Source organism: Fundulus heteroclitus, chromosome 5 (genome assembly GCF_011125445.2).
Source record: "Fundulus heteroclitus isolate FHET01 chromosome 5, MU-UCD_Fhet_4.1, whole genome shotgun sequence".
Lineage (NCBI taxonomy): Eukaryota > Metazoa > Chordata > Actinopteri > Cyprinodontiformes > Fundulidae > Fundulus > Fundulus heteroclitus.
The window spans coordinates 20,277,488-20,299,386 of NC_046365.1; the positions used below are offsets into that span (position 1 = coordinate 20,277,488).

The 21,899-nt window shown below is 41.5% G+C and overlaps 1 protein-coding gene across 3 annotated transcripts; it reads left to right on the plus strand.

Annotated features, from left to right (window-relative positions):
• The first annotated feature begins 3,864 nt into the window (after positions 1–3,864).
• LOC105931459 (high-affinity choline transporter 1) lies at positions 3,865–21,768 on the plus strand. Of its 3 annotated transcripts, none has more exons than XM_036137135.1 (9): positions 3,865–3,949; positions 9,309–9,527; positions 9,890–10,003; positions 10,161–10,316; positions 12,122–12,270; positions 12,605–12,748; positions 17,432–17,585; positions 20,370–20,587; positions 20,685–21,768. In XM_036137135.1, exons 2-9 carry the CDS (start codon positions 9,344–9,346, stop codon positions 21,228–21,230), a joined length of 1,665 nt encoding a protein of 554 aa, XP_035993028.1. In that variant the 5' UTR covers positions 3,865–3,949; positions 9,309–9,343; the 3' UTR covers positions 21,231–21,768. The 3 variants fall into 3 exon arrangements, with proteins under 3 accessions (XP_035993028.1, XP_035993030.1, XP_035993029.1); XM_036137137.1 differs by having other exon boundaries at positions 3,879–3,949; positions 9,313–9,527; XM_036137136.1 differs by lacking the exon at positions 3,865–3,949 and adding an exon at positions 4,227–4,412.
• The last annotated feature ends 131 nt before the right edge of the window (positions 21,769–21,899 follow it).

The following is a 21,899-nucleotide window of genomic DNA, read 5'->3' on the forward strand; positions in this document are numbered from 1 at the left end:
CCATTCCAGCTTCTGTTCATCTTTGCCAATGGACTTTTCTTCTTTAGATGATTCTTGCTGTGGTTTTTGCTGTTCGACGTTTTCAATGAGTTCTTACAGTTAAAGTGTTTCTTCATCACATAGTCTTCTTCAGCTTAAACGCCTGTCGTGCCCAGACTTCGCCTTATGAACCCCTGGCGGCAGCGGATTTGATTTTCTATGGTTTCTTCCAATGTTTCAAGTATTTCAATGTTTTTTCTAATTTGTATAGTTCTCTGCTCTACTCCAGCTTTTTCAGCTATTTTTAAGATTTCAAATGTGTGGTTAAACCATTTAAGATCCATCTTGTTATTTTTCTAGCATAATTTTGGACACATTTCCTCTCCCGCCCTATAAAACACCTTGGATACCCTTCCGTAAACTTCCATAAGCATGTATTTTACACGCAACCTGACTCATCCGCCGAGCTGTGTGGAGCTCCGTAAATAACAGAAAATGTCTTTTGAGCCTTTTGCTGAGAATGGTCTGGGAAGAAAAGTATTGATCTGTGGATAAAAAGTTTCCATCACACGCCCCCAACCCCACACACGTAAACATGCATACACCCCAAACAACTTTCCTGTCTCCCGGACAAGCCCAAGTGAAAGCTGCACAGGCTTCTTCCTTTCCTCAGCTTTTTATATAGCTCTGTATTGTCAATTAGGTAATTGATAAAGGTTTTCCTAAAATAACCAAAAGGAAAATTTTGGTTGTAACTGCCACTGAGGAAAGACCACACAAAAATCAAACCCAGTTCTGTTTGACTGAACAAAATGTAAACAGCAGTACATGCTGTAGTTGTTTCTGCCCAGTAGAGAGCACCGTGGCCTTATAAATAGATTTCTTGTCCACAAGAGAGTTTAAGGCAAGTTCCTGTGACTGGAACATTGTCCAGTTTGTTCCAAAGTCATACGCTTAAAACATCAGCCAACTTACTAACTCAGACATGCGCTTCTGCACATTACTTACTCAAACAAGATGGAAAATTAGTGTTTTTCATCATTTTTTTAGACTAACGGAGAGTACAGTGCATGATTGTAAAAGGCAGCGATACATGGTGAATCTGTGTGGCACACGTATGTTTTGAGCCCCTTCTATTCCTTAGACCTCTAAATACAACCCAGTGCATCGGGGGTAAAACCTGAGAATCAGTTAACATAAAATGGTCTCTGACAGTAAGAAACTACCGGAGCAGAGGGGAAAGGACACATCAAGGAAGGCTGAGCAAAAGCAGAGCTGTCTAGTCATGAAAGAGCTCACAATTCAGAAGATGACGATCCTTGTGTTTTTTTTTTTGTGTTAATGTTTTAGCGTAAGATTTCATTTCTGTCGAGGACAAGACAGGCATGGAAAAAAATGTCGAGGACAAGACAGGCATAGAAAAAAATTGCTGTATTCACCCATGAAAGGTGAAAACAAACAGAAGTGGCTTGTCCCAGACAAGAACAAAGAGGCTGATTGGCAGGATGAAGGTGGACTGAATAACATAATAGAAGTGGCTGTTAAACCATGCAAGCAACAGATGGAACATATCTGACTTATTGCAAACTGATAGGGAAAGGAAAAACAACAAAAAATTACTGAACTAGAACAAGACTACCAGAAAGATCCAAACATGACGTGACTTAAACAAAAATGACTAGAGACAGAAGAACCGAGAAAAGAACAAGAAAGCATAAAAAAACCCAAACATGTTGATACAGAAAATTATATAAGGTAAAATCCCAATGGCAAAACTAATAACAGGATGGAGCAAGACATGGGAAAACGTAATTCTAGAAAGCATGAACTAAAACCAGTACCTATAAATCATGACACTGAACCAGTTTTCAGGTCAAGAGAGTGAAAGAGAAAGACCCAATACTGTCAGTCGCCATAAAATCTCAGCCAATAGCCCCCCTGCAGGACGGTGTCAGAGCGAAAAAGAATGACCAGCCAGCTGTAGCTACTATAAAGAGAAAACTCAGACAGGCAACATGAAGTTATCAGTTGACATTACAGCTTTTTCTTCAAAATTGGGAAGTAGTAGGAGAATATAGCAGAGTGAGAGAAAGGGGTCTCTATGTCCTTCAGCAGCTTAAGCATATGGGGTGTCAAACATACGGCCCGCGGGCCGGATCCGGCCCGCCGAACAATTTAGTCCGGCCCTGTGGCTATATAAAAAAAAAATATATATATTTTTTTTTTCCCCAGTGTCCTGTCTGGCAATATGGCAATAAGAATTGTTGTATTAATGCCAAAAAGAGCTCATCAGATTTGATTTTCACAAGTGGAGCAGTACTGCTTTTGTCATAGTGCTCTGCTTGATTTATGAATGTGAATAGTTTAATTATGATTCATGCGGGGAATATCTCAAATGATATGGACACTACAATGGGAAAGTAGGAGAGGAAAGGAAGAACAAGAAGAAAAAAACAGAAGGTGAAAGAAAGAGGAGATAAAAGGAAGTGAATGATAAAACAATTATTGAAAAAAACATGTACTTTGTTTAATTGAAAATATGCAGTTCCTATATTGTCCACAAGGGGCGCTGTGTTTTAATTAGCAGATTAAGCTTCAGGTGTGGAAAATTTTAAATCATTTCTTAATTTTTATCTGTTTGATGTATTTTGTCATGCAGGACAGTGTTTTTAAGTTCCAAAAAATGTTTTTCAACATTGTATAATCACTGTGATCAGTTCTTATGCATAATGCACAAGTAAATGTTTAACTGAGTAAAAGTATTGTTGAAATTGCACATACTTTTCTTAAAAAACGCTGAGGTTATTCATAATATATTGTGTAAAAGTGAAATTCATTTAATATAAAAATTAACAGCAAGTCCACATTTATTAGTTCTATTTAATCTTGCAATGAGTTAACTCGTGTGGCCCTCTTGAGATCAGATTAAGCTGAATGCGGCCCCTCAACCAAAATGAGTTTGACACCCCTGCTATAGCAGGATGAATGCAGAGATGGCTCAGGATTCAGGAAAACCTAAAGTCTTAAGCCTGGTCTTAAACGTACACAGGTTTGCCTCACGGACTAAAAAAAACTTGACAGCTGCAGTTCATAGTTATTGAGCCATTTAGGTAAAAGTGGCTGTCATGTCTCAACAAGTTCTGTTTAAATACATTACTTGTTGGGGTGGAGTAAAATTTTTACCAACTAGTAGTAGCCTAACTGCAGTTATTTGCTACTTTACTATTAAGAGCTACAAATTTGATTAATCGCTTTACAGCCTTATTAATGTGTATGAATCATAAATAAATATATGGCTTAACAAACAGTGGAATATTCCTTAGGAATATCAGGGTAGGGACTGAAAGACATGCCAACTAGTCTATAACAAGACAAAAGTGGCCTTTAAAGACCTTTAGGTATGCTGGACAATAGCTCAAGAACAATTCTCAAGGAAGTCTACGCTTTTTGGACATAAAATAAAAAAGGGATGTGGTCCAGGGCTTTTGTGCATTTACTGTAATTTATTGACCTTGACAGGGGGACATGAGAGAGTGCAAAACTTTCCACTGCCTTTAATTCAAACAATAGCCTACTTACTTGTCCACCAATATTTTTGCTTATTCAAGCTTATTACGTGAACAGTTCGATCTTTGGTTTTACAGCAAACGCCTAAATATCACAACTGTATGCAAAAATGAGCAGTCCACCCCGTGTTTTCTGTCCAGTTTTTTTAGGTACCAGTCGCCGTCTCGAAGTTTCATTAAAACCATACATTTTTAAGAACTGATAAGAGCTGGAAATTTTCCACACTAACACGCGTAGTTCCTCAAACGTGTCTGTAAAATACATCACCGGCGAATATGGGCGTGTTTTCTGAATAAGGAACGGATGTACAGGCTGAATTTAAATGCATTTAGGAATGGGGTATTCAGCAGCCTGGATGACTTATGCAGCACTTTGTCTCCTGCCTGTCTCATAGCGGTTTAACGTAAGTTTTCCATGTTCTTCCCTGTGCATGTACATGCCTTGTTTTTAGTCGTCTCTCTGTTTTTATCCTGAAAAGTTTTATTTTTTATCTCTAAAGTAGTGGGCAACCGGTAACCGCACCACCACGCCGGTCATTGTAGGTAACCGTTAATCGACAGACGCTGAGGCACGCAGCGGCGCTTAATAAACGGTCAGCGCGCGCTCCCGACGCTGTTTCTGACCGACAGCAGAAACATGCGCGCACCCCCGGAGCCCTAGTTCAGCCTGGCTGTGTTCGCTGCATCCCGCGCGCTCCCCTGAGCGAGTCCGTCTCTAAAGTTGCTTGTAAATAACTCAGCATACAGATTGTTTTGCTTGCTTTATCTTTAACCGGCAAACCCTTCGTGAGTTAAGAATAATGTCAGAGGAAGGGTTACGATGAAAGAGGGACGCTTCAAGCGGGAGGAAGGAGAACACGGACAGCGGTACGTTTTGTAGAAAAGTTCAGTTATCAGTTAGCGATACTACTGATGTGGAATTTTCCACCAGAGCAGCCTGCTGCGCAGACGCGCTACTGCGCATGGAAGTTCTCAAGCCAGAGTCAGACAGACCACAGTTCTTTCACAACACCCACCGCACCGCTACGCTCCGGCCCTTACTGTTCTAAGCTGCAGATGATGACAGCGCTCGCAGAAAATACAGCAGAACAACCTGCGCCCAGTGGTGAAACATGCAGGGGAATCTCAGTATATTCCACGTCGCCAGAAACGTCAATGATTTCAGCAATTCAATTCAAAAAGTTCTGCGATATTATTAGTGACCCATTTAGCTCTTATTTGCCTTAAATAGGATTATTAGAAATATGTCATATTTCTCCAGAAAAGTGCTTATTGTATAATCCCAATAGTACATTTTGAATTCAGAAAATGCCCACATCCTACTGAAAAGTATGCCCCTGTACAGTACTATACAAATTTTGCACACCATTTTTGGTTGGCACTCCTTTTGCTTGAATTATTGCATCAGTGCAGGGTAGCATGGAGATGAGCTGCCTGTGTCTCATCATGACTAAGCCATGGTTGCGATTCCAGCAGATCTGCATGGTGGGTTGTCATATCTCCTCTTCCTCTTGTCTATAGCTGATTAATGGGGTTTGGGTCAGGGCAGGTTGCTGTGCAATCAAGCATCACATTGTCATTAAAGCATGTTGGCAGTTTGAACTGAAGCTAAGTCCTGCTGGAAAATTAAATCAGGGTCTCCATAAAGGCAGAGGGAAAAAGAAAGTGCTCTAAAATTTCCTGATTCTAGTCTTGATTGGAAACTTCACACCAGAGTCCAGTTCTTTTTCTCCTATAGATGCTGATGTCCTGGATATTTATCTGGGTGGTGGCGATTGAAGCTTTCACTTCAGCCTGTGATAATCACAGCTGCTTTTCTGACACACTTTTTTTCCTTCCACTCAACTTCCCATTAAAACACTCTTGGATAGAGCACTCTGAGAAGAATGGATTTGCTATTTGAATCACATGGCTATGATTTTGCCACAGCATAGCAAGTGTTTTAATTTTTTACTCTTCATCTAAAGCATTTTTAAGGAAGTCAAGTTTGAATGACATTACAGTAGACACTATATATTGAATAACAGTAACCTGAGCCTGCAGTGTCACAATGACTTGGATGCAGTATGTGATGGGTTGTTGTATTTGAAGTGCCAAAGATTCACTCATGCCAACAATAAATGTATTTTGGCAGTTGGATGGACATTGAATGCCGTAGATGCGCACACCTTATGTGAATTTTAGAGACCCAGATGTTAAAAGAACTCACAGAGAGAGATTTGGTTATCCAGCGATGTAAGACTTCAGAGTTAGACAACTTTATTGTCATTTTGTATGTACAGAGTGCATACAGAACGAAATTTCGTTGCATACAGCATACGACAGTGTAATGGGATTGCAGGTGGAATAGGCAGCATTACAATATAAAGTGCAGCAGTGATCAGAATGTAACACTACAGGAGAATAAAAACGGTGTGCAAAAAACAGTATACAGAAGAATGTTCAGCCAAGAGACATAGACGAGTTAGAAAAATGTGGGTTAACATATATCAAACATTGTTTCATGACACAAGTCACAGTTAAAGTAAAAACTTTTCTTTTTTTTTACAAGAAAATGAAAAAAGTTACATATCAACTTTTTATACCACGTCTGATGAGTATATTGTTGCATGCACTACGCATGGGCACCGAAAACAGGACGTTAGTGAAAACTTTGCATGTAAAAGAAGAAAAGTGCTCGTCAGAAATAAGTAGCGACAAAACTTTATTGGAAGCATTGTGTTTGTAGAGTTGAGAAAATCCAGTCTTGTTTCTCTGGATCTCAGGCTGCTGTTGCATTTTGTGTCTTTAGCTATAACGAAGACATGTCGTGTAGTTTCTATAAATCTAGCTTGTACCAATATCTGTCTCTTTAGTCTGTATCGACTGGCTCCTTCGTATCCTCTTGCATATTCCTGTTCACCTCATCTAAAATGATTTATTTAAAGGAGCATTGCACAAGTTTAAAGGTTGTGTTTTATCTTTTTTTCTTTCCCATAGATAGCCTTACAATTGGCCAACGTGTAAAATGAGTTTTCCTCTAATTACAGCTATTTACTCTATAGGCTTCATTAGTCCATTTATTCGATGGTCTCGGGTCATATTCTCTGGACGTGCGCGTTGGTGCGATGCGCTGCACGCTCTCGTTTGCCATGCTACTTTGTTGAGTCTCCGCCATAATTGATGGATTAGTGAGAGAACACGGGCTAACTTCAAAATGTATAACTTTCTTACCTCAGAAGATATTACAAAAAAGACCTGTGCAGTCACAGCGGCAGATGATTTTCCTCTTCTCCCATGCACGTGCACAACACTGATGTAATTTCAGCTTGTCGCCAGAAGGGGCAAACATCTGCAAAGATTCTGGAACTTGCGCCATGCTCCTTTAACGGTCTTTAAAGGTGATTCTTCAGACTTTTATATTCGCCTGGGGGAGCTGAACTGAGCCATATAGTGATGTTTGCAGAGACTTTCCCTAAAAGGCAGATGGGCAGGAAAAAAAATAAAAAGCTGAATTACGCCGCATGCTAGCTACACCAACATTACATCAATCAATCAATCGATCAAATTTTATTGTCAATTACAATTTGCATTGCAATCGAAAAGTCAGTTCCAGTACAGCCGTCCATCACATACACTTAAACAAACAAACATTTTGGGGGAACGACTGACCGAGGCCTTGCGTTGCCAAGGAACGCAGCCAATCGGCCACTGCTAATCAGTGCAGCCCTTAGGAAGTTTTAGAACATGGGGGTAGTGGAGAGAGAAAAAGACAAGAATTTATCATAATGTAAAAGAACGTTACAGTATGAGAAATCCTGCGTAAAAAACCTCATTGCATAAAGGCACAAATATAACGAGACACATCATAGCAGAAGGAAAACATTTTAGATTGGTCGTGTGTAAGTCCACGAGATAATGTAGTCAGTGGTGTGTGCATGCTGTGTGGAAATCTGTATGTCCATGAAGGCCATCCCTCCGGCAGGCGAGTGTCCTTGATGGAAAGTCTTATCACTTTGCAGCTCCAGCTTGGCACCTTCACAGATGTCTTGCAGAGGGGGAGGGGCGGGGGGGATAAGCAGGGGGGGAGTAGTTCTGTGCGATTTCGCCGTAACAATGCAGGGGAGAATTTAGATTAGAGGGAGTCTGATTTAAATACACAATTTGTTTTGAGAACAAGCTGAGACTTGTCTCGGGTCAGAGTCGATCCCGGGCCGACCTCGTTGAGGACTAAAGGCCTCCTAACATGGTTCGCGCTAACCGCTCCGCCGCGGGCGCATCCTGGAAAACAAAACTTGCCAAATCCAGTCGGGAGAAGGGCGAAAACATTGTTTCCACCAACAAAAGCCTTCAGAGCTGTTCTCTGGTGTTCTTTTAATGAAACAATATTAGGTAGATTGGACAACACAGAAGAAATAGCAGCATCAATGTTAACACTTGCTTTCTCGATGCGAGCCGCCATTGCTATCAAAACAGTCTCACGTCACGATCGCTTCTCCACTACGTCACATCTATGAAACTCTAGCCCTGCGTCCTGATTGGCTGGACAATAAAATTGGTTGGAGAAATCACTCTCTATGGGAGATGTCCCAGATGGATGTGAGTGAAGCTAGGCGGAGCGACATCAATCTGGCAAGGGTCAGGTTAGCTGGACACTGCACTGTCTCAAAATTAAACAGCATTCCTCCGTGTTTTGAAATTTGATAGCAGACCAATTTGGACCAGCAGATTGAGATTGGAGTTACTTTTAAAGACAAGACCCCGTTCACACCACTAAATTAACTACACTTTAGAGAACCAAAAATATGTCTGGTCAGGCGTCTTATCTGTTTTGTTTTGTTCTTACAGCAGACAGAATTCAGACTGCCGTAGCGTAGAATGGGTCATGTGACCTAGAGCTCAGCTCTAACTTCCCTCTCAAGTTACATAGACTAGTTTGTGAGAAGGACAGCCCGCACAGAGCATTGCTACCAAGTGCTGTATATTGACCTAAAAAAATCATTTAATATAACTTGTTTTAAGCTAATACTTGGGTTAAAACCTACACAGCGCTGGTTTAAAAACAAATGCACCAACTCTTTAGCTGGTATTAAGATCTAATTCTTTGGTAAAAGAATAAACAGAATTAAAAATCAATTTAAGCAGTTGTTTGAAGCCATCTTTGAGCTTGTTTTAATCAGTGCTTGTAGAGTCTCTTTTCAAATTTATACAAACCTTTACCGCAACCATTTCAACGTCAGCATGACCTAGGATGTTCAGACTCCCTTTCTAGTTCCACTGTTTTATGGATATTGTTTTGAAAGGTAAGAAGCTGCTTAAACAGCAGTAATTAACAGCTTTTGCATCGAAACAGTTCAGAAACTCTAATCCAATAATGTAAAGTTCACTTAATTGTGTTGTTCATGGTGGAAATATAACTGTTATAATGGTATAATTTGTGTGATTAGTCAGCGTTAGTTCACAAAATAAATCTGAATCGATAATGTTACTAGACTACAATGCGTATGTCGCAATGAGAAATTGTGACATACACTATTGTGTATCTTTCTGTTTGTTATATAACTTCATGAACAAAAAAAAAAAAACAGCTGTGTATGATTTTCTGAAATTCTCAGAAAAGCATTTTCCGGAATTACACACATGCACTTTGCCTTTCCTTTTCAACTTCAAAGCATGCCAGCAAAATTCAGTCCAACGCAAAGATTTCGACTTCCTGTCTGTGCTGTTGACCTTCGTCCTTGCACACCTTTGCTCTGTGGACATTATTTGTATTTTGTTGCCCAGCCAGCCGTCAGCGTGGTCCGTGACAGCAGACCACCATGGCTCTGAACGTCCCCGGTGTGGTCGCAATGGTGCTGTTTTACATCTTAATCCTGGGCACGGGAGTCTGGGCGGCCCGGAAGTCCAGGAGAGCCGAGAGGAAGAGCAGCGGAGACAGGACTGAGGTGGTTCTGCTCGGAGACAGGAATATCAGCCTGGTGGTTGGAATTTTCACCATGACTGGTGGGTGAACATTAAGACTTACTGGTTTCCAGGTTATGATAGGCTTCATGTTCTTGATGCCTTGGATATTCTTGAACCTCCAAACCATTATTTTGTTTCCCCTATGGCTGAGAATTAGCATCAGAACTGTGGTTAAAAATTATGGAAACCAAGCAACATTAGGGCCTGTCTATAGCTGCTTCCTGAAATTATGCCAATAAGCTTTTGCATAATCCACATGAATAGAAGTGACACTCCCAGCATGCATCATAAACGTGCTAACTAACCTTTAATTGACAATCTTGTCTCATAGGTCTTCGTGTTTTTTTTTTTTTGTTGAACCTTCCTCAGACTTCTCTGCCTAATTTGTTGTTCATGTGCAGCCACGTGGGTCGGAGGAGGTTTCATCCTGGGTGTCGCCGAAGCAGTGTACACTCCCAAAATGGGCTTGATTTGGGCTCTGATGCCGATACAATACTCGGTGTCCTTCATAATAGGTAAGACCGCAGAGGAAGGAGGAGGCCGTGATCTTAATGTCAAACATATGCGCCTGTGCCGTTTGGGCCAATCCAGAGCTTTCCAATTAAAGGTTTTATTTAGCTGTTACTGAATGAATACAATGAACAATGGATGGTATTTCAACCCCTGCATTAGGTGGTCTTTTCTTTGCCAAGCCAATGAGGGAAAAGAAATATGTCACCATGATGGACCCTTTCCAGGACAAGTATGGCAGAGTGCTGAGTGGGGCTCTCGTGCTGCCATGTGTGTTGGTGGATGTGCTGTGGGTATCCTGCACGCTGCTGGGACTGGGTAAGTAAGCAACACAGCGCCTTGAGAAACAATCTGCACCTCCAGAACTGTTTTCCTACTTTCCCATGTTAAAACCACAAATATGTTTAATTGGGATTTTATGATAGAGCAACCCAAAGTAGAAAATAATGGCCACGGGGAAGGAAAAGACAGGCTACACGGTTTTCAGCATTTTTATTAAATTCTTTTTACAAGCTTAAATCTGAAAATGTTGGCATGCATTTGTATTCAGCTCAATATTCAGAGTCAACACTTTGTAGAACCACCTTCAACACAACTGATTCAAATGAGTTGAACTCTGGTTGATGTTTGTGTAGCGCACAGCTCAATGTTTTCCTGAAAACAGATAATCTCTCCTGAGCGTTGGATCTCTGTAGCTGCTGCAGAGAAACCATGCACCCATTGGCTCCCCTGATTGATACCCTGGTTGTTAGCCATGTCTTGGTGGCCTTGCTGTAGTGAAATATGATTTTCACTTTGTTTTGTGTGTTCCTTAGTCTTCATGATCCTGTTTGTTCACTAATGCTCTCTAATGCCACTTTTCCATTGGTACTACCTCAAAGTTTGCTGCATGTCAACTTATTTATGTTTTTTTTTTGGCTTTTCCATCAGTAACGCTTACGTGGAATCGTTACTATTTTTAGTACCTGCTTTCATGTGGTTCTAAGCACAGCAAGTCGGCCCGAAGACACGTCAAAAGACTGTCGGTCGTTGATTCGCTAGGGAGTGGGTCACTGTTTGCATAACTAGAGCAACTCCAAATCAGACCCGCCATATAAAAAATAAATAAAATACACAACAGCCACAACAGCTACCGAGTATATCATTAGATACTGATTTGGAAGTCCACAAATCAATCCCGTGGTCCATCACAGAGGTGCACTCATTGTTGTGCTTGTCTGCTGAAGGAAAAAAACCTTACATGTCGGACTCTCGGCGCTGCCTTGCTATGTCGACCGTGCCCACGCTGACACGTTACTCAGTTGTAATGGAAAACCACCCGTGCACAACTGAATCTAGCCGACCCGTACTAAATCAAATCGATGTGTCACCTCTATACTGAGATTTATGCCCGGTACCTGGGATGATCCTGACACATAGACGCTGTTTGGAAGAAGGCCCGGCAGAGACTGAACTCAACTGAAGTACAACCTGGCGCAGTAGCTGCCGGTCATCTTCTACACTGCCATTATTCAGTCTGTGTTGCTCCGCTCAGCCACAAAACAGGAGCAGGCCTGACTGCAGCGAAGTAGGAGGATCATCAGGCCTGACCTTCCCTCCATCCAGGACATGTGCAGGTCTAATGTCAGGAGAAAGCCAGCATCCACATCCATACCACGCAATACATGGTATGGATCTGGGCCAAACGTTGTCCTATTCTTCTTTTTCTATTTATATATAAAATATTGTGTTATATCCCACCCAAGTTTAGATATGTAAGATGTCTACACAGTTTAGAGCAAAGTGGAGCCAAACTCGAATTCCTTGTGTGCACCAACCTGTCAAATAGAGCAGAAATTACACCTGCTGTAGGTGGACGCTACATGAGAAGGTAGCTTCTGAGTTTTCAGATTTTCATTTGTAAAAAAATGTGAATCGTTTTCCTCCGTCTTCAGGAGTATTAGGTCATTTCTATTGCACAATCAGATAAAATCCCAATCATATACATTGAAGTAATTTGTTGTAACGTAGAAAATGTGGAAAAAGTGCACATGGTTTGAATACACACAAAAAAAATCTAACTTTTTGGACTTGATGCGAGGAGCGGCATTAGTGTCCCTAACGTGTACGTGTTTCTGGAACAGGAGCAACCATGAGCGTCATTCTGGACTTACCCTTCGGCTACTCCGTGTGGATCTCTGCAGCTGTGGCTATAGTCTACACTCTGCTGGGAGGACTGTATTCAGTAGCCTACACCGATGTGATCCAGCTCGCCCTCGCATTCCTCAGCTTGGTAAATTGTTGACAAGTGTTGAATACACCTGTCAATGCTCACAACACAGTATCTGACAGCGTGCTTCAGCATTACTGAGTTTGAAGTCGTTTTAAGATCATTTTTATCCTGATTAAAGTGGTCTCATCACTAAGAACAACTCTTTGTTGTAGTCTTTGAACATCTGGGAGCCAGGCTTGTGCCTGGTTTTATTATTTTTTATGTTTTTGTAACAAACACGTCTTAGTTAGAAGGTCTTGTGTCATCTCAATGCCTCACGGAGTTTTCTGCTGCCTTTCACCTGATTCCTGTCTTCTCATGAGCTCACTGTGTGTGTGTGTTGATGTGTGTACAGTGGCTGTGCGTACCGTTCCTTCTACTGAACAAAATATCTGTTAACATCGCTGAGACGGCTTTCAACCACACATTTCAAGAGCCTTGGGTCGGGAATCTGGATAAAGACAGCGCCTGGAAGTGGATCGATGACTTCTTAATGCTGGTAAGCTGGTCGGTATTTTTCACCTCTGTAACTATGGCCCTAATATAAACATTTTATAACCCATGGGTTATTATAAGTAATAACCCATGTCCTGTACATATGGAACCATTGTTTATCCTGCACTTCTGGTTAGACCTAAACTGCATTTCGTTGCCTTGTACCTGTACCTGTGTAATGACAATAAAGTTGAATCTAATCTAATCTAGTCTTATGCCATTCAACCAAGAAGAGTGTTTCTAACAGGAAGTCCGGATGGAGCGTGCTAAGACTATATGAAGCAGGATTACTTTTTCAGCTTGGCTGCGGAGCGCAATGAGACACCGAACTCCATCTGCCCCCCAATTCCCACCCCACCCCTCACTTTGTATGAGCATGTGTTCCTTGAGATAGTCTTATCAACATGAGTCACACTGACGTGGTTTTCAAGAGAAGTCTCAGTATCTACCCTGACAGGTCTCCCAGTGAAGCTGAGCCCAGACAGGAGGTGTTTGTTCTCCGATAGTTAGAAACGCCACTCAGTTTTAAGGAGAGCGGGCTGTGACAGGTTCATGCGTTGTTCTATACATGAAGGCGAAACATCTCCAGAAATGCTGGGTTTTAGGGTTGGAAAAGTAAATAGAATGACATGTTAGCTTATGTTGTTCCTGGGAATGACGCTGCCCAAATTAGGTGCTGTGAAAAACCGTTTGTTTCCTATACATATTTCTTAATTTTGCTTTTTTTTTTTTTTAAATCGAGCCAATTTTCAGAGCAAACAAAGATAATTTGAGTAAATGCAAAATATAGCTTTCAATGGATAATTTAATTTATAAAGCAAAAAAAAAAAAAAAGCTATCCTAAACAACCAGGCCCTATGGGAAAATGCTTTACCACCTAAGTCTAATATTCACCTCTACAGCTGCCACCTAATATCTGCGATAACTGGTAATGGGTTACATAAACACTCATCTTATCTCAGACAAGTGAGGCGTGAAGTGCTTTCGGTCTTGTTGAGGTTATTTTTATTTACCTCCTGAATAAGCTGATGGAGAGTTCATTGTTCCAAGGATGATTTCTCTAACCTTGGAAAATGGGTCTAAATGCAGTTCACTAGAGTCAGTAAAAGGCTTCAATGTAAAGATGTAAAAAAAATAAACATACTTCAGATTAATTCACCCCTTCCATCTGTATCTGTTCCCTCCTCCTGACATAGAACCATTTTGTACCCACCTGCTTCGGACTCATCTTTTTAAGCATTTCCAGGAATTCATTTTTTCATGGACAGATTATTTTTGATGAAATTTAAATAATCATAAAAAAATTTATATTACACTTCTAATTTATTTGTGTTGTATTTTGCTTTCTAAAGAGTTTGGACTACAGCCCATTTTTAGTATTTGTGGTGCTGATCACCGTTTTGGTCTTGCTGATCTTTATGAAATATTAGAGATTATACACCCAAAATCCAAGACAACACAAAGCGACTTCCTGCCAGTAGATATTATTAATTGGAATCAATGAAACCATACTTCGTTACAGAGAACATTGAACATCCATCCCTATTCTTTACTCTATATACCCTTGGCCAGTGGCCCCCTTTGGTACCTGCCTGTTTTTGGGTAGCAAAACAGGAAAAGCCCTAAAATGGCAAAGCATACAAAGAATCTTCCACTATTATTCAAAACGGCAAAACCTCCTATGTTTACTGTCGCCATTTAAGATGGCCGTTGGTCTTGCTAACTACCTTTTGTTAAAAGCCTTTTGTTTTATAGGAGAAAAAAGTATCTCTTCCGTATTTCTGTCTGTCGCTGTAACCAACCAGTTCACATGCACTTATTACCTATGAAGAAGTGTTTCCTCAGCCGGGCCACATACAGGTGTTGGATAATGAAACTGAACCAACTCTCATTTTAGTGTGGGAGGTTTCATGGCCAAATTGGACCAGCCTGGTGGCCAATCTTCATTAATTGCACATTGAACCAATAAGAGCAGAGTGTGAAGGTCCAATTAGCAGGGTAAGAGCACAGTTTTGCTCAAAATATTGCAATGCACACAACATTATGGGTGACATACCGGAGTTCAAAAGAGGACAAATTGTTGGTGCACGTCTTGCCGGCGCATCTGTGACCAAGACATGAAGTCTTTGTGATGTATCAAGAGCCACGGCATCCAGGGTAATGTCAGCGTACCACCAGGAAGGACGAACCACATCCAACAGGATTAACTGTGGACGCAAGAGGAAGCTGTCTGAAAGGGATGTTCGGGTGCTAACCCGGATTGTATCCAAAAAACATAAAACCACGGCTTCCCAAATCACGGCAGAATTAAATGTGCACCTCAACTCTCCTGTTTCCACCAAAACTGTCCGTCGGGAGCTCCACAGGGTCAATATCCACGGCCGGGCTGCTATAGCCAAACCTTTGGTCACTCATGCCAATGCCAAACGTCGGTTTCCATGGTGCAAGGAGCGCAAATCTTGGGCTGTGGACAATTTGAAACATGTATTGTTCTCTGATGAGTCCAGCTTTACTGTTTTCCCCACATCCGGGAGAGTTACGGTGTGGAGAAGCCCCAAGGAAGCGTACCACCCAGACTGTTGCACGCCCAGAGTGAAGCATGGGGGTGGATCAGTGATGGTTTGGGCTGCCATATCATGGCATTCCCTTGGCCCCATACTTGTGCTAGATGGGCGCGTCACTGCCAAGGACTACCGAACCATTCTAGAGGACCATGTGCATCCAATGGTTCAAACATTGTATCCTGAAGGAGGTGCCGTGTATCAGGATGACAATGCACCAATACACACAGCAAGACTGGTGAAAGATTGGTTTGATGAACATGAAAGTGAAGTTGAACATCTCCCATGGCCTGCACAGTCACCAGATCTAAATATTATTGAGCCACTTTGGGGTGTTTTGGAGGAGCGAGTCAGGAAACATTTTCCTCCACCAGCATCACGTCGTGACCTGGCCACTATCCTGCAAGAAGAATGGCTTAAAATCCCTCTGACCACTGTGCAGGACTTGTATATGTCATTCCCAGACGAATTGATGCTGTATTGGCCGCAAAAAGAGGCCCTACACCATACTAATAAATTATTGTGGTCTAAAACCAGCTGTTTCAGTTTCATTGTCCAACCCCTGTATGTAAACCATGTCATATCTTCTATAGTAGTAGATAAAAAAACTCAATATTATTTTCTGGTGTTGAAGCCTCCTTCTCTATCTATCTATCTATCTGACTTTGTGTTCCACTGTGCGTTCCACTGGAGCTTTTTAGATGTAAGCGCCCCCCTGTTGGGAGTGTGGGTTGCTGCTATGATACACTGCTGGGAAAAAAAAAAAAGAGAAATATTAGCCGGCAGCAATCTTTGTAGGAGATCGGAGACGGTTGTAATGTCAGTGAGGTCTTAAAGCACAGTCATTATGTCCATGAAATACAGGTTCTCCATTAGCAGACTCAGAACCACGTCCCAAATGAACCAAAATCCCACCTACAACACTTTACTTTATATCTGACAAACATCACTACAATCGTCTGTTTTATTGCATCAGGCTCTGGTGTCATTACAAAAGGATTTGGGCCAACTTGTCTTTTCAACATCGCTTCAGTTTATTTTGAATTAGGCGTGCACTAATGTGTCAGCCAGTGAGCAAGATCAGCTCGGAGTGGTACAAGAAATAACAGATTCTGAAGAATTGATGAATGAATAGTGTTTTCTTCAATGCTCTGTTGGGTTTGATATGATGAGCATGCATGTTGATGCAGAAGTGAGGATGTTATCGCTATCCCTTCATCTCAGATCAGATGTGTTCAGACCAGTGTTTGTTACATTCAGGGGGTAAATTAAACTGAAGTGTGCAGAAATTAATTTAATTGTGTTGTTGTCTTTATGAGCAGATCAAACTTCAAGGAAACTTGAAATCGCAACCCTGGTCGGTGCATCTCTAGTTTAAAAGCTTTTATTTATTTCCATCCTCCAGAATTTCATTGAAGTGGAGGTATGAACTTTGACATGGCCAGGGTACCATCATTTTCCTTCTCACAATGCCGATTTGTTGCTATATTTGGGATCATTGTCCTTTTGTGTGACCTAATGTGGGAAAGATTCGATTTTGGGACAGACAACCCTAAATGTGACCTTGTTAAAACACGTCAAAGTTGAGAAAATGAGTTGTTTTCGCTAAATGTAGTTACGATTGCAGGATAGGAGTAACATTTTCAGTAGTTATGTTTGCGTTGAGCGGATTTGTATGAAAAGACTCAGTGGAAGTAGCAGTGTTGATCCAGATAGACTCTTACTCAGTAAGTTGGCAGACGTAGTTTGCCCTGTGAGGCTTGTTTAAACACAGCAGGCCATAAAAACACACGTGGGCAGACAGAACTGGACTCAGACAGGGTTTTGGAGTTACGCTGATGATCTGCCAACAGTAGAGCGCTGACGTTTTTTTAAACTGCTGGTTTTTGGGGTGGATTTAGTGTTTAGCTTTGCTGTCCAATAGCCTTTCAGCATGAGTCTTTATTTAAATAATTATTTGGCTACTTACTGAGTGCTTTACAATAAGGCATTGTTCGGAGCTGAATCCGAGCTCTGTATTGCCTCGCCTTCTCCTTTTCAATTTTCGCTGCTTCGTTTTTTTGGGTTTTTTTGTGTCAAAAATGTACTTTCTTTGCCTCACTGCCACTTTTTTTTTTTTTTTTCAGGGTCTTGGTAGCCTTTCGTTCCAAAGTTTCCACCAGAGGACGCTGTCTGCCTCCTCATCGAGCACGGCCCAGTTAACCTGCTTTGCTGCAGCATTTCTGATCGCCATTCTGGGGATCCCTCCTGCTCTGGTCGGGGCGGTGGCTGCCTCCACAGGTGAGAGCTGAGCTAAAGACTATGTACCTATTGTTAGGCACCGTGTGTCTGCTCTTTCACAATGAACGATTGCTCAGACTCGTATCTCTTTTCTCTGGCAGCTCTTTGCAGAACCTTTTAACCATACTTTGCATAAATGCCTGAGTTTAGCAACCATGAGGTACTTAGTAGTCTTAGTTTTTTGTTGTTGTTTTTTTTTTTTTTTGCTAGGGTGATTCTGAATGCAAAGATCAAACTATGATTTGAAAAGAGAAGAACAGCTGACCTAAATGTCCACGTTTTACAAAACAGCATTTAATATTCCAAATACAAATAGTAGTATTTTTGTCTCCACGTGACAATTACACGTTCAATGGAGGATGAAGAGGAGCGCAGGCTAGAGTCAGATAAGTAGCAGGGAGATGAGACAATTTTGTGTTTGTGTTATTATTCCAGTGCTGCTACAGCTCAGTGTTTCTGGTTTGTTGTGTGCAATCATCCTAGCCATACAACACTACTGTAACTGTACATTGCCTGCAAAAGTGTTGATAGCCTTTGGTAATTTCACATTTTGCCATGTTATGACCAAAAACCTCCACGTTTAACTAGGAGTTTTTTTTGTTTGTGACAGACCAACACAAAGTAGAGGATAATAGTGAAGTGGCAGGAAGAGGATAGATAGATTTTATTTTATTTTTGACAAAAAAAAAAGTGTGGTGTGTATTTACATTCAGCCCCCTGAGTCGATACTTCATGGAGCTGCCTTTTACTACCAGCTTTGAACAACTGGACACTGAAGAAATTATCTCAAACTCAGTCCGAATTGGTGGATAGGTTCTTGCCAAAGATTCTCTGTTGGATTTCATTGTGTACTTTGACTAGGCCATTCTAACACATCTATGATCTAAATCATTCAATTGTAGCTCTGGCGGTATGTTTTGGGTTTTTGTCTGGCTGTGAGGTCAGCCTCCATCCCAAAGTCTAGTCTTTTTGAGACACTAACAGGTTTTCCTTCAGGATTGGCATGGCATTGCATCAGTCAAACTCTTCTGATATTTTTTCTTTTACAAGTCTCCACAGTTATTTTAAAGATTTTGTCTTTGGTGCTGAGCTATAACTCTTTGATGTTGGAAGCCCTTTTTGCCATTGCCCTGATCTTTATCTCCCTCCACAAATTCTCTATCAGAATCAAATCAGGACTTTAGATGGTTTCTTGCAAAGCGTGGAAATTATCTCTCATCAGAGTAAACATGATTGTCAGATTGAATGCTACTTTAAATATAAATCTGCCAGGGGTGTGAGAAATTTTGTCCTTAGCGTTTGCACCATCCTTCTCTGCATCAAATCTTACCAGCTTCTCTGTCCTGCTGATCTCCACAGCATGATGTTACCACCACCATGGTTCTCCATGGGGGATGGTGTTCAGAGTGATGCGCAGTGTAAGCTTTCTGCCTTACGTAGCGCCTTGATCTTATCTGATCGCAAAACCTTGTTTCACAGCTTTACCACTGATCTTTAGTCTTCATGAAGCCATTTGTTCACTAATGTACAGCTATCTAACAGCTCCATATACTCAGATTTACTGACTCAAAGGTGCACTGTGTTTCCTAATTTGCTGATTTCTAAAAGCAATTGGTTGCATTGGATTGTTTTTTTTTTTTTGGGCCGATATCGTATTAAAAGGGGCTCACTACATGTGCAGGACACTCTTGCACATGTTTGCTTCTCTTTCGTCTTGTCTCTGTCTCTGACCACTTTTGGGTCTGGCACATAAAAAATTGCCTAAAGACTCATTAAACATTTGTAAAAGGCAAGACAAGTTTATTTGTATAGCACAATTCAGTAACAAGACAATCCAAAGTGCTGTACATGAACAGAAGACAAGAAAAGAAAACATACAGAGGAAAACACATTGCAGAGGAATAGTAGCAGCAGGTCAAGATAAGTTGCACTACAAACTTCATCTAATGAAGTTTCAGTGAACTACAACAGTTTGAATTGAACATTAACATTTAACTCTAAACAAATAGGTTTTTAACCTTGATTTAAGGAACTCAGGCTTTCGGCACTTTTACAGCTTTCTGGAAGTTTGTTCCAGATAAGTGGAGCATATGAACTAAATGCTGCTTCTCCATGTTTAGTTCTGGTTCTAGGTATGCAGAGTAGGCTGGAGCTAGAAGACCTCAGTGGTCTGGATGGTTGATACACTGATAACAAGTCTGTGATGTAACAGAAGTATTTTAAAGTCTATACTCTGAGATACGGGGAGCCAGTGTAAGGACTTTAGAACTGAAATCAGAAATAGCGATGCAATGGCGCCACCCAGTGGCTGCACTGAAACATATGTATTTATAAACTACTAAATCTAAGTTATGAAAACGCTTTCATTTTTGATCTGAGATTTTTAGACTTTGCCAGGATATGTATTTATAAAAGCAATACTTGATTTTTGCTAATTAAAAGACAAATTACTCACACGCTGTCCTTTTAAGGTGTTTAATTGTTGAAACACAGCTTTTTCAATAATCTTACTGATAAAGGGGAGGTTTGAAATGGGCCTGCAGTTCTGCATTAGTAGTTTGTCCAAATTGTTATGGATAATCTGGACAAAAGAGGGATCCTGTACAGTACAGTAAATTAAGATTTATACAAACATCAGTCCATCTCGATGAACCCCAGGCGCTGGACCATTACGGGATTCCTAACTTGGACCTGGGACACAAGATTTTTGCATGAGTGAAGTAAAGCATTGTTTTATTTAGCATTGTTTTATAATATGTTTTACGTGTGATTTCTCTTGTCCAGACTGGAACCTGACACACTACGGCTCTCCGCCGCCTTACGCCCGCGGGGAGCAGAGCTTCATCCTGCCCCTCACTCTGCAGTGCCTCACTCCATCCTACATCTCAATCGTCGGGATCGGAGCCGTGGCTGCTGCCGTCATGTCTTCCACAGACTCGGGTCTGTTGTCTGCGACTTCTGTTTTCTCCTCAAACATCTACAAAAACATCCTGCGCACCCAGGTAAGGAGTTTAAAAGGTTGGACCTCAGCAGCTCTGACCGGACGGGTGTTTAAATGAATAACCAAGCATCTTCTCCTCTACGACTCATTGTTCCCAGGCCTCGGATAATGAAATGCAGTGGGTGATTCGGGTATCAGTGGTAGTAGTGGGTCTTGTTGGGACATCCATAACGTTCTACACCAACAGCACCCTGGTCCTCTGGATTCTTGGGGCAGACGTTTCCTACACCCTCATGTTCCCCCATCTGGTTTCTGTCCTCTTCTTCAACGTGACCAATGGCTACGGCGCCGCCGTGGGTTACATCGTAGGTGTGACTCTGAGGATTTTGTTGGGAGAAAACACTTTGGGCATTCCCGTTGTTCTTCACCTTCCAGGGTGCACTCTGGAGGACGGCATCTACGTCCAGAAGGCGCCTGTTAGGACACTGTCCATGCTGTGCACCTTGGTAACCATATTGCTTTTTTCTTGGCTGGCTCGGCTCGTGTTCGACCACGGCTTGCTGCCCGAGAGGTTGGACGTTTTCAAAGTAAGACGTACGGTCAGCGCAGCGCCAGCGGAGGACGCCGCGCAGCGTCTGAAAGCCGAGGCGGGAAGCGATGTTGACGAGGGCAGCCATGGAGTGGCTCTACAGCCGCTGTCGTGAAACTGGAACATGAATGTTTTCTGTATGTCAAGTTACTTTTTTTTTCACTTTGGGCACAGTTATTGTGAACTGACACTGACAATGATTGTAGTGGCGCCAAACGTTTTATCTGCTCTTTAATTTATCTTGCTGTTTACATAGTAATAAAAAAAATAGCAATAGAATTTATTTTACCTACCATTGTTTTTCTCTAAACCTGGAGCAATTTGCGGTTTAAAACACGTGTTCCTTACAGACGTCTTCTGTTCCTGCTTTTCTGCCATTTAGACCATTAAACTACTGTCAGACAGGGATAACCAGAGTAAATGCAAAAAGCAGCTTTCAGAGGATTTCGTTTAGTGAAAGAGAAAAGCAAAGCAAACCAATCTTGGCCTTTTTATGAAAAATGAAACAACTTCTAAACCTAAAGACAGCTTGTGCCTTGTGTGTGATAACTGGAGTGCTTTACACCTCTGTGGATGAATTCTGGCCCGCTCTTCTTTGCAGAAAAGATTTATTTCAGCCACATTGGCTCATATATTATATATATATATCATCTTTATTGTCATTGAAACATACATTACAACAAAATTTGTTCTCTGCTTTTAACCCGTCACCCTTGGGGAGCAGTGGGGTGCCATGGGTGGCGCCCGGGGAGCAATCTGGGGTTAAGGGTCTTGCTCAGGGACC